The 12798-nt window shown below is 41.6% G+C and overlaps 1 protein-coding gene across 2 annotated transcripts; it reads left to right on the top strand.

Moving 5' to 3' along the window:
• Positions 1-867: 867 nt before the first annotated feature.
• LOC142040416 (acyl-CoA (8-3)-desaturase-like) lies at positions 868-12466 on the top strand. 2 transcript variants are annotated; one of them, XR_012653211.1, is made up of 13 exons: positions 868-1217; positions 3285-3395; positions 3839-4036; positions 5075-5176; positions 5368-5496; positions 7436-7493; positions 7921-7997; positions 8468-8565; positions 8891-8987; positions 9960-10039; positions 10240-10365; positions 10704-10879; positions 10966-12466. XR_012653211.1 is itself a non-coding variant. In XM_075048318.1 (12 exons), the coding sequence occupies exons 1-12, from the start codon at positions 999-1001 to the stop codon at positions 10753-10755; spliced, it is 1347 nt and encodes a 448-aa protein (XP_074904419.1). In that variant the 5' UTR covers positions 868-998; the 3' UTR covers positions 10756-12463. The 2 variants fall into 2 exon arrangements, 1 of the variants encoding a protein (XP_074904419.1); XM_075048318.1 differs by having other exon boundaries at positions 10704-12463.
• The last annotated feature ends 332 nt before the right edge of the window (positions 12467-12798 follow it).

Below are 12798 nucleotides of genomic sequence, written 5' to 3'. Positions count from 1 at the left end.
GCAAGCTAAATTAACTGGACATAAATAATGTTTTCTTAATGTGTTCTTTCTTTACTCTGTTCTGGTGGTATTTTGATCAACGATGCTTTTAGTTAAGACAGACACATGAATTTAGCGTGTCAGTGTCAACACAGAAAATTTCAAAGACCAAGGACAATCTGAAGTTTTTGGGTAGTGATGAGACCATTGAGATATATGTTGTGGAGAGATTGCAGACCTTGGAGCATTCTGCTGTTTTACTGTGTTAGTATACAAGTTGGCTCCATGCCTTGAAGGCAGGAATTACGGTTGGATACGAGATGTTAGCAAACATATTTAATAGCAGCTTTTGGCTTTCCACGCAGGCTCCTTTACAGCTTTACATTTTGGCACTGTATGACATTGTGAAGCTCCGCTGTATGGTAAATGCAGGATTTCCTGACGTTAGTGACTGATTAAAGGATTACAGAATGCTGAAAGTGCTTTGGTTTTCTAATAGCGTCGCTGAATATTTGCTGCAGAAAAGCTGTCCGCAGCCTTCCTCGGATTTCTCTTCTGGCTAATCCCCATATTGACTCAGCAGTATGGAAGCAAGTTAGCAGCTTACCTTATCCAGTTCCTAATGCTCTGTGAAGGTGCTCACTTAATAGTCCTTTCTGTCATTTTGCCATCGCATTTAACTGACTAACAGATAATCTTCCCTGTTTTTCTATTTATGCATGTTTGTGTTCAGTGAAGTAGTTTACAGCTCTCACAAGTCATCAGACCTTCCAAAGGCAACTCAGAAAGGGCAAGAAGGAACAGGGCTTTTATTCAAGGGTGTGTCGAAGTGTCTGGTGTGACCGTGGAAGAGGAGGGAGCTGTGGAAGGGTGTGTTTGGGCAAGGGCAGCCAACCAGCCCTAGAAGCCCAGGGAGTGGCTTGGAGTGGGGCTGTATAACGGGCAGGCTGAGATGGTTCGCCCACTGCCCGGACACAGACTGGTGAACCTCAGTGCTGACTGCGCATCTACCAGTGCAGATGGCTCCACAGACTGGCTCCACTGAAAAGGGGACGCAACCTGTTTCAGCCTTTCTACAGCATTTCACTTGGGAAGAAATCAGAAGCCACAACGGCCGCGGTCAAAGTCAGGAGCAGTGGCTGGTGATTGACAGGAAGGTTTATGATGTCAGCAAGTTTTCCAAACACCACCCTGGAGGCAGCCGAGTGATTAGCCACTATGCTGGCCAAGATGCTACGGTAAGGTCTAGGAGGCTGGTGGAGGAAGGTGGTTCCATCGGCAGGGCAGGATGACATGGTGGGGAGCGCTGGTGGTAATTGGCACCGTGCCTGGTCAGATAATGTACTGCACACGTCTGTGCCATCTGTAAAAATGCCCTTCTGGTTACCTTCAAGGTCAGAGTTACCCTCAAGATCAGAATTACCTGCTGTGCAAATTGTAAAGCTCTGTTTAAGTTCATTACCCCCTGCTGTGCCAGAATTCTCTTCATCTTTTTTTGCTATGTATAGTTGTATTACATCCCTTTGAAGAGAGAAGGACCAGAACTACGTGCAGTAGTCCAGACTGTGGGTACACTGTGGATTTATGTTGCATTATAATGACACTCTTCTGTCTTGCTCTCGATTTTTATTCTGCTAATCTTTATTATTCTTTTTGCTTTTAAAATGCTGCTATGTTCATATATTCTGAGAAATACACACTTTGACAGAAAACCACGACTGGAAGGTGTCTCAAAAACTCATCTGGTTCATGACTTTGCCTGAAGTCAGGATGCAGCATTTTTTTCCAAGTACTCTGGACTCTGCTAGAGCTCGTAATTGTATATATATCGTGAGAATTATCTTCCTCTAGAGCTCATAATTATATATATGTGTTGTGAGAATTTTCTTCCTCTGTGTGGCTTACTTTGCAAATATAGATAATACGCATTGCAGAACATTACATTGATGCCAAATGTTGGAGGTCAGGTGCGTTGCAGATGATAGTCCTTAAAGTTAATCTCTCATAAGATGATAATAAGGGCCTAAGAGCAGGGAGGAGAAAAGACAGGTTGCAGGACTGAAAGGCTTGTGTTTCTGTGATAAGGATCTGTGATGCTGACACTGTGGATAGAAACGGCTGTTTTGAAGCTGCAGTATAGATACTTACAGCTTGACTCAGTTTTTGAATTCCTCACAAGAGGGAGCTACATAAAAATGTATAAAAAACTGTAGGCTGAGGGGCACAGAATCATGATGGAAACATTTCCCCAGTCCACTGGGTCTGGATAGAGTTACTCATTTGTCACTGTGACAAAGGGCCACTGGATATCTGTAGAAAGCTCAGCCGTCCAAAAAGCCACCTTGCTCTGACTTCTTCCAGCCTCACGTACTCAGAGGTAGACTGTCTCTGAACAAGAGACCCCAGAGGAATGTCAGACTGCACAAGGGAAGTCCTCTGCCCTCTTCCAGGGGCTTAATCCTGACCAGATGTGTGCAGACTTTTTTTTGTGTCATGACAACCCACAGTGATTTTCAGAGTCAAAATCAGCAAGTACCTGGCTGCTCAGGCACTGAGGATTTTGTTATATCTACTCTTTCTGGAAGACAAAAGAGTATGGTCAGGCTCTTTACCTTTCTTCTGGAAAATTCACTGAGGACATGAATTAAATAAGAGGTTTGGTTTATCTGGCATTTCATCCTTTATTCCATAGTTTATATTTGATTTTGAAATTGGTATTTCAGACGGTTCCTGGACAGACCCGATTGTGTCACTAGTGTTACCCAGTTCCCCAAAACATCAATCAGCCTGAAAACTGACAGGGAACTGTAAGAGATACCCAGCTAATCCTGCTGCGTATGGAGCTTCGGCAGATATTGCCTATGGCCCTAGTGTAATAAAGACAGGATTTTAAAAACATCATCCTAAGCATGGCAAAGACACACCTCAGCCGTTGACGTGTTTTCCTGCTCCTGGTTCCCATCCACAGGGCAGGGCTGCTGGCTGGAGCCTTCTAGGGAAGGACTGTGCTGAAACAAGCAGATGAAAGAGCATGTTTCCCTCTGCAAAGGGTTTTTCATCAAGCACTTTCATGTTCGTTACGAGCCTCACCCAGGTACTTTTATGAAATGTACTTTCTTGAAACTTCTCCAGCTTCCTTGGGCCAAGCTCCAGCTGACAGCAAAGAACGACAGGAGCAACCAAAGGGACGAAAATGGACAGAGGAAACTGGATTATGTATTACATCAAAGACCTGGAAAAAAGAGAGGCTCAGCATCTGGTGTTTAGTCACATACCCTTTCTAACCCCCTTTGTGTGTTTTTCAGGATGCCTTTGTAGCATTTCACAATGATAAGACTCTGGTGAAAAAATACTTGAAATCTCTGCTCATTGGGGAGTTGGCACCAGATCAGCCCAGCTTTGAGTCTAATAAAAAAGTGAGTGTCCTAGAATCCAGCTGTGGGAACGGCTTGGGGTTCAGGATGGGAGGAGAGGGAAAATAAGAGCGCTAGCAGAAGTAATTTCTGAAGCAGCATGCCTGACGCTGTGCCATAGGCTGGGTGGTGGGGAGGCAGCTGGCAGTGCATGGAAACATGCACCGTCCCGGAATCACAAAATCCGCACCTGGGGGCGAGGAATGAGCCCTAGAGCCCCAAACTCTGGTCGGTTCTTCCCATTGCGATAGCTCAGTCACAGAGCTTGAGCAAGAGTCACAACTTGTTTTCCAGTGTCAATGCAAAACCAAGATCTGTTGATCTCATGCTCATTTTTGCACAGAGACCCCTCTGATAGAATATCTCCATGGCTACTTCGGGACTCCTGGGTCTGCTGTGTTACATTTTCAAAGTAGACACTGCATTAATACTCACTTTACCCACAGAAATCACTTTTAGAGGATTTCCGTGAGCTGCGCTGCACCATTGAGAAGATGGGACTTCTGAGGCCAAATTACGTCTTTTTCTTCCTGATTTTCCTTCACTTTGTGGTACTGGATGCTGCATCCTGGCTCACGGTCTGGTACTTTGGGATATCCTTCGTGCCTTTCCTGGCTGGCATGGTGTTCTTCACCATTGCTCAGGTAAACTGCTGACAGCTGTCCAACACTGCAGATATGTTTGGTTCTTCCAGATGGAGAGGATTAATGAAATGTCTATATCCCAGTCACTGCTCTTCTGCCTCTTCTTAGATCCTGTTATCTGGCTGAAGGCAACAAGCACGTTCCACATCACAATTTTTGTTGCCTCCAGTAAATCTCGTTTTGCTGACAAGCTGCTCACTAGGCTTGGTGGGGTGTCGTGGAGCTGGCAGGTTTATGAGATGGGGTGAGCTGATCTAATCACTTATCCCAGCAGAAGAGGGAATATTTCACTCTGAACTCCACTTTTGGCTCCATGTTCCTTCTGTTTACTGTCTGATGGCTCTGGTGTTTGTTGGGTCTTTACGAGCCAATTCCACTCACTAGCCCTGAACAGTTTTCTGCTGGATTAGTAAACTGAATCATAGAAGGGCACGATACATGTCAAGGTCAGTGTAGGGAAGGGGGGAATAGGACTTTGTGGCCCTTAGGTGGGAGAAATTGCAGTGGGAGGGGAGGAAGAAAGCAAGATTTTCTTAGTTGCACTGAAACCTTAGGTTTGCTCAAACACCCATGGAACAAGTGCAGAGTAACTCACTTTTTTAAATAATCGGTTGTATTTGCCTAATATCTGCTAAGGCAGTTATTCATCAAAGAACATTCTTGTATTTCCATGGGAATATGAAATGCAATGAAGCTATGGATTTGGAAATTCTTACACTTTCTAGCTGGTTACTTGGAAATTATATGTTTGCGATGGGAGCAAAAGACTTCCGTGCCGTAACAGTCAAATTAATTGTAATGATGCTTTGCTGCTTTCCCTTTAGCTGCTCCAATAAAATCAATATCTGGTTTTGAGCAGCTTTAGTCAACAGTAGCCTGGAAGGAAGGTCTCAGCACTGAGCAGGTAAGACAGCAGGGAGTGTTTCTTCCCCAAACCAGAAGGAAGACACGCTCACACCATGACGTTACAGACTCTGGAGGCAGCTGAATGCACTGCCCTTCTGATTCTGTTTCCTCAGTGATCCTTTTGTCTTCCAGATCCAGATGGGCTGGTTCCAGCACGATCTGGGTCACTGCTCTGTCTTCAGGAAGCCTAAATGGAATCGACTTCTGCAGATTGTTGTGATAAATGTTCTGAAGGTAATTGCCTCACGGTGGGAAGATTCTCTGGGGCTAATCTGGACTGAGCAATGGTTGGGAGTGTCCCTACAATCAGGCAGTATCACCTGTGAGGAAAGTGTAGTGGAGCCATCAATAATAGGTGGATAAATAGTGATGCAATTGTTGATATTGTTCTAGTCTGAACCCCTGGTCTTCAACTTCTCCTGCAGGGATTACCAGCCAGCTGGTGGAATCATCTGCACAACCAGCACCACGCCAAACCCAACTGCTTCCGCAAAGACCCTGACCTCAACATGCACCCTCTCCTGTTCAGCCTGGGAAAGCCGCTCTCCGTGGAGGTGAGCATGGGGACGCCCGGAGAAGCCAAGGTTTTAAGGACAGAAAGCTATAGAGCGAGGTTTAATAACAACAACCCACACCGTGCCTTTCTGCAGAAACTCATGATAATTCCCAAAGTGTTCCAAGGTCTGAGTCCCGTGGTTATTATGATGCTTAGGCATCAGCTCCTGAGAAGCAAAGTCTTAAAATCAGTGCTTAAGTTCTCTGTGTTGATAGAAGAGCAGGGTAAGCACCTTGAAGGCAGGCCAAAGAATGAGTCAATCCACTTGCATTAGTGTTAGAAGTTCTTAGTGATTCTATAGATGGTGAGTCAGATGTTCTCTCTGGGTCCTTTTGGCTGTGGGAGCTGTTTGGCACCTAAATCCTTCAGGACCAGTATAGCTGCCATGCACAAAACACAAGTATAGCAAATTATTTCTTAATCACAAATTTTATGGCTTTCATAAAAATAAAAATCATGAACAGACCCTCCCTGCATCCTTATGACTTCTGATATCATCAGGATAGGCAAGGTCTCTTTTGCCCTTTCTTTCCCTGGCAGTAAACAGGGAAATTTCAGTTAAAATTTCAGAAAAAAACCACTAAAAATTCTGTTTATTCATGGGGTGATGAAATGGCCTCTTTGCTAGATAACCAGCCTCTTAAAATAATGTCTCTCTCTCCTTTAGCTGGTAGTAAGCAAAGAAATTCCAACTCTCCAAGGCATCTGGAAAATTCCGGCTCTGCTGTCTCAGAAAGACTCCTGTAAAGGGAGTTGGTACAAAATACTTATTCATAGAAAACTGTTAGTTGCAACTGGGAAAGATTTTGTCAGTGATCTTCCAAAAGCTCATTCATGGCTATATATTCTATGTGAGCATCTAGAGTGAGCTGGCTGTGCTAGATTGGGTTCGATGGAAGTGAAAGTGTAGGAAATGAGTTCTCGTGTTTTCCTGCTTTTTAACAGAAAAGGGTCAGGCACCCTGTGGATGGGCCAAATGGATTTCAGTGGTTTCATTTAGACCAGTTCATTTGTTTTGTTTCAATTTCGATCCAGTGAAGACATCTTTGAGGTGTTCAAGGTTTTTTTCTCAGTAAGAGGGGACCTCTGGAAATAGTTTGCTTTGCCTCATTATTTTGTCCTTTGAAGAATCACAAGCACAAAATTTGCAGATAGTGTTAAGAATCCTTTTGTGCAAATAGTGAAAAAATGCACTGTGAAGAAATAAACTTTGTGCTTTTTGTAAATATTTCATCTCTTTGCTGTTTCATGTACTTGAAGGCAAAGTACTCGGCCAAACAAAAAGGCAGATGTCTTTATAGCGTGTTTACTACTTTGATCTTGCGGAAATGATTTTACAGCCATTATAGGATAGCATCCAAATGCTCATGTAATTTCTGACCACTATCTCCTCTGTTACTCAAAAATCTGGAATGTCTGCACCCTATCTCATCTGATACAGAAATTCAGATGTAGCTTTCACAGCAAACACCTCCTGCATTCATCACCCACCAAGTTTCCTGGTTTTCTTGTTAATAACTTGTTCCTCCCTCAGCACTGATAGTCTCAGCACTCTATGGTGAATACAGGGAATTAGTTAGATTGGACTTTCATTACCATCACTAGAAACTTCTCCTACAAAATTCAAGTGACCTCTGAGCATTTTTGTGATTTTTGAGTATTTTTGTATCCTGCCATGAGTTTTGGAACTCTCCTAAAAAAGGGGTCTGTTCTCACATTGGCATAACATTGATATCTGGATACAGAGGCTCACATGAAATCTGCTCCTCTCCATTGCTTTGGAACTTCAGTACCTGCTTTTAAAGAAGAGGGGTTGAATTAGAGAGATCGAGATTAAGAAGTAGCTCTCGATGTATTCATTAGACAGGAATAAGAAATACCTTATGAAGTCTCTCAGGTCTCCAACTGGCCCATTACAATGTCTTTTCATTTTTCAGCTTGGAAAAAAGAAGAAGAAGTTCATGCCTTACAATTACCAGCATAAGTATTTCATCTGTGAGTATCCCCGCTTCCTTGCAGTGCTGTAGGAACTTCCCCTAAAAATCCTGACTGCATCTCCTCCCCAAAATGAAGGTTTTAAAGATAATCCCATTGAACTCACAGCTTCAGGAAGCTTTCTTCATGTTAAAGAAGGTTCACATGAGGAGGAATTGCCCCTTATTTCTCTGTTAGGATTATGTGATGTTAGGTACTAGATAGGAGTGAATCAAGTGTGAGGAAGAAAGTGATGGGAAAGAGATGAAGAAGTGGTGAGATGAAAAGAGGAGGAGATTATGTGGACACGTGAAAGTCAGTCTAAATGGAAGACAGCAATTTTTCTTCTACTGGAAAGAAGAATCTTTCTTCTTACAGCAGAATATTCTGTAAGCGTTATGATGCAGTGAAATTACAAATGTCTCTCTGTTTTCATTCTTTCCTTCAGTTTTGGCACCACTTGCAATTATACCCTTCTTCCAGCTGTCTATATTCTACTATGCAATCAAGAGGAAAAAGTGGTTGGTAAGCACTACTTGTATTGGCTAGAAAACCTTACAAAAATGTCACCGCTCCGCGGCTGTATTAACCTTCAACTCAGGTGATTGGGGGGTTTAAGATAGAAAAGGCTGATTCTAGGCTTGCTGCAGCAGGAATGCAGTCAACGGATCCAGGGAGAATTTTTTAGAAGGGGCCTTTTACCCCCTTAGCAGCTGAATAATATTTAACAGAAAACTATCAGACCTCGGCAGAGTGTGATTACAGGGCTGTTTCCTGGTCTTTAGTTACTGGTGGTAAAGTGGGAAAATATTTCTGTGGGAATATTTCAGGGATAGACTCAACTTGAGGCAGAATGATGGTGTGGAGCTTACTCTTGATGAGTAAGACATCACAGAAAGATCGTTTTTTATGCTGCGGTTCAAGTACAGGGGAGAGGAAGGAGTGGAGAGAGTTCATCAACAAAGGTGTTTTTTTGTTTGTTTGTTTTTTTACAGGACCTGTTATTGATTGTAGCTTTCAACATCCGAGTCTGTCTCATGTATATTCCTTTAATGGGATTTAACAATTTCATGGTATACTACTGGCTGTCCAGGTAACACGCAACATACCCAAAGTCCCCATGACTAATATTTGTAAACAATATTGAGCTTCAATGGAAATAAATGAAAACTAGTCATACTTACTACAATTTTCTCAGAAATAAATAGCCAAGAATAAACAGTATAATGTCAGGGGGGTGGTGGTGGCTGCTCAGGGACATCTGCAACTACAGATTGAGGGGTTCTCGAAAGAAACTCCAAAATCCTGAGTTACATAGAAGTGCTCTTTTACTTAAGATGAGACTCAGGAAAGTGTTTTAATGGTAAATTTGGATGGGATTAGAGATTTGATAAGTGTTTCTGTGTTTATCTGCCCAGGTACCTAGAGAGTAACTGGTTTATTTGGGTGACGCAAATGAATCACATTCCAATGGACATTGATTATGATAAGAACAAAGACTGGGTATCTACGCAGGTGAGAATCCCCTTTCTTCTGGAGGAGTGGGTCTGCAGTTCTGCATTATAGGACAAAGACAATGTTGTTATTCTCTTACCTTTAATACTGAGTTAATGAGGTTTGTCCCTGCCATTCATTAAATAGGCATGCATTTCTGTAGTTGTCAAGACATTTAAAACCTTAGTTGGAAAACAGTACATCTAGATTAAAAAAACAAATCCTGTTTTTTCACTGAAAGGTTTTGACATATTTTTCACAACACTTTTCCCTTCCTATTATAAAAAAAAACCACTGATGGTATAACAGTCAATATCCTTTTTAGGCCAACTAAAGAGAAGCAAAGTGGGACTGGGTACATTTATTTTTCACCCTACAGGTTACAGGTTTACTGCAGATAAAATAAATCTGACAAAATTTAGGTCTGATAAAAATGAATATGTAAATACAACTTTACTCACATCTATACTGCCTCCAGCAGTATAATCCCACATAGTGGGTTCTAAGCATTTTTTCCTATATTAAAAGACCCAGCCTGGTATTCATCTGACCAAATTTGGATGTCTACATCTGAACGCCTGCTACATTCATTGGAGAGTAAGAGCCATTTCTAGAGCACGATTCATCTTACTCTAATATACTTGTACTGGTTTGAGGAAGCCAGAAGAATGTTTTTTGTTTCTTTATTGGGCATCTTTTCTTTCCATCCAAGTGCGAGATGTAAGGAGAACCTCTTAAAAGAATCACAGTTGGGGCTGTGTGCATGCCAGCAAAGCTTTTCTTTCTGAGCAAAGAGCTAGCTAAATTAACCTATATCCCAACAACCCATTTCAGTCTAAACTTCGTTTAATTCTTCAGGGCAATGATGGCTATAACCCCTGACACTAAATTGCTTTTTATGCTAGATGAGGATGGGTAATGATTGCAGGGGTTCAATTATCAGACTTGCAGAAAAACGAAATCATTTCTTTCTTTTGTCTTTTTTCCTCCCAGCTCCATGCAACATGCAATGTGAACCAATCTTTGTTCAATGACTGGTTCACTGGGCACTTGAACTTCCAAATTGAGCACCAGTGAGTATGATTATGGGGACAAGAGTGGGAATAATATGGGGCACTTAAAAGCAAGAAGGGCCATGTAGTCTCACATTAAACCATCTCAGGAGACCCTTTGCTCTCCTTCTTGGGGAGGGCAGGGAAATATTTTGAATGGAGGGAATAGAGAGTGGTGCAAGTGAAGTCTTAAAATAACTCTCTCTTATTCAATGCTGCAGCCTTTTCCCCACAATGCCTCGACACAACTACTGGAAAGCAGCTCCTCTGGTGAAAGCCCTTTGTGACAAGCATGGCATTGAGTATAAAAGCAAGACTTTACTGACAGCCTTTGTAGATATTTTGCAGTAAGTATCAATTAACAAGACAGTTTCGCACTGTAATAGCATGCAAGGGTGGGGGGCATAGGCAACCATTTCAAATCAACATCCATGGAGAGATCAAACCTAGAGTTTATTTAGGTTTTTCTAAAGACACACTTAATTTTCAAACATTTTCAAAGTTTCAAAGATTTTTTTCTCTTCATTAAATCCTCTCAACTCATTCCCTGTAGTCAGAGTTGGCTATGAGATGTCCATGCGGTTTTCAATCCATTTTTTCCATTTACATCTAAACTACAGTTTGCTTCCCATGAAGTTGAATATTGTCTTCCCATAAGTGATTTTTTTACTTTCTGTTCTTGCAGTTCACTGAAGGATTCTGGGGAGCACTGGCTTGAAGCATATCTGCATGGATAGAAACTGGCAATGCTCAAAGGGACCCTCTTCACCAGACAACTGCTGCAAAGAGTCAGCACAGACCAACAGTGTGTGTGTGTGCCTTCTGGCATAGAAACTCAGGACCTGGGCAAAGCTAATTTCAGTAAGAATGGGTGGGAAAGTGGGTTAAAGATACATTTTTTCTTGTTCCAAACCATGAACCTTTATTTTTCCTGCTCTTAAACTCAGCATTTAGAGCCATGATGAACTGGGCCTTTAAACCTGGGAGAAGTAGCTCTTGAATCAGCTTGATCAATTTACTTCATTGGAAGTGCCAGCTCGTTGCTTATGGAAAAGGTTTGAAAGGAAATCCTTCACAGAGTCATAGAATCACAGAATGGTTTGGGTTGGAAGGGACCTTTAAAGATCATCTAGTTCCACCCCCCTGTCATGGGCCGGGACGCCTTCCACTAGACCAGGTTGCTCAAAGCCCCATCCAACCTGGCCTTGACATTTTCTAATGTCATTTATAGCTAATATAGTCCATTATGAGACAATTGAGCTATACTGGCAAAACCTATATTATGCTGTATTCATTTAAGCGACCTAAACCCATGAAGGTAGTCTCTAATGGCAAATAAGTAGACAATTTGCCCATAAAGGCAAGGGCCGTGTGGAAGAAAAGTGGTTCTTCTCCTCTGCCATTCACATCCAGAACTCTGTGCTCCAGCTTTCAGTGGACAAACCACCCAAAGGAGGAAAGTGTGAAAGATCTTAAAATGAGATACCACCGTGAACGAGATGACCCATCTGCAACCCATTGATAAGCAACTTACATGTATTACAAGCTACAGACAGCAGCAGCCTTCTTCTAGGTAACAAAAAATATCAAGCCCAACACACAAAGCAGAAGGAGTTTGGACTTTTTATTTTTGCCTTTGTTTTTTAAGAACATCTCCATTTATTCTTTTGATTTATATTTTTTGTGTGTGTTGGTGCAGGTACTAATAACAATGTTCTGGTTATTTCCTAATAATAGCTGACAGATGCCATTGAAAAGTGTTCTGATTAAAGAAGTAGTTATTAAAAAACTGCTTTGAATGTTATTTGAAAATCCCTTCTAATTCTAACTAGTACCTAGAAAAATTCTGTGTTTCCATATCCAAGGTTGGTTAGAATGGTGATATCCACAATTGTGTGCAACAGTAGTAACATTTTATAAGTATTTAAGTGAGAGTACTGTCTTAAGATGAATGCAGGGATTTCGCTGCATGCCCTATTTGCTAATACATGAAGACATTTTAAAATGGATGTCTTGGTAAAGGTAATATAACTATTAAGGCTTCCTACTTTTTTTACCAGTGAGACTTGAAAGCTGTGCTGAGTAGAGCCTGAGTCCCACTGAAATCCTCTAAATACAAGAATGACTCAGAATGGTTCTTTCTGGTGTCAGCCTCATAAATGAAACTGATCATTTGTTGCATTTAGTTAGCATTCTACTCATTTGAACATAGTAATTTATTGAGTTGGTCTTTTTGCAACCTCATTTTAATTAAAAGTTTCTGTCTCTTTAACTGGTTCAACAGGCTCCTCTGTGTGAATAGTCATTTCTTTATCATCTGCTTCATAAAGGTTATTAACAATTAAGTTGGTTTATCTTTATCAATTTCTAACACGGTTCACAAACTTCAAGGGGTCAGGGTAACACCTGATGAGAAGTTGGCAAGCTACTTTGTTTTGCATTCGCACTGAGGTCTCTAATAGTCTGAACTTAATGAGTAATAATTGGAAATTGCCCCACCTGTAACACTGGTATAGAAGGAAATAAAATGTGCACAGTGAAAGCTTCTTCAACAGAAAACTTATGTGACTGAGAGTAAGAAGATTGAAATTTGTGCTTAAACAGTCTTCTGGAGACTGTAATCTTATTCATCATGTTTTTCATAACTGTAATGTTCCCTGAAAGACAATACATGCAATCTGGAATACCTGGAAGAAACAAGGAAATTAGGGAAATAGTTTGCAGAATCCTGCTTGCTTCAGAAGTTTGTGCTGAGATTCTGCTAGTAGTGACTTTTCTTA

The sequence above is a fragment of the Buteo buteo genome, chromosome 16 (assembly GCF_964188355.1).
Source record: "Buteo buteo chromosome 16, bButBut1.hap1.1, whole genome shotgun sequence".
NCBI classification, from domain to species: domain Eukaryota; kingdom Metazoa; phylum Chordata; class Aves; order Accipitriformes; family Accipitridae; genus Buteo; species Buteo buteo.
The sequence above is the reverse complement of the archived record's forward strand: the minus strand, read 5'-3'. Positions and strand labels throughout refer to the sequence as shown.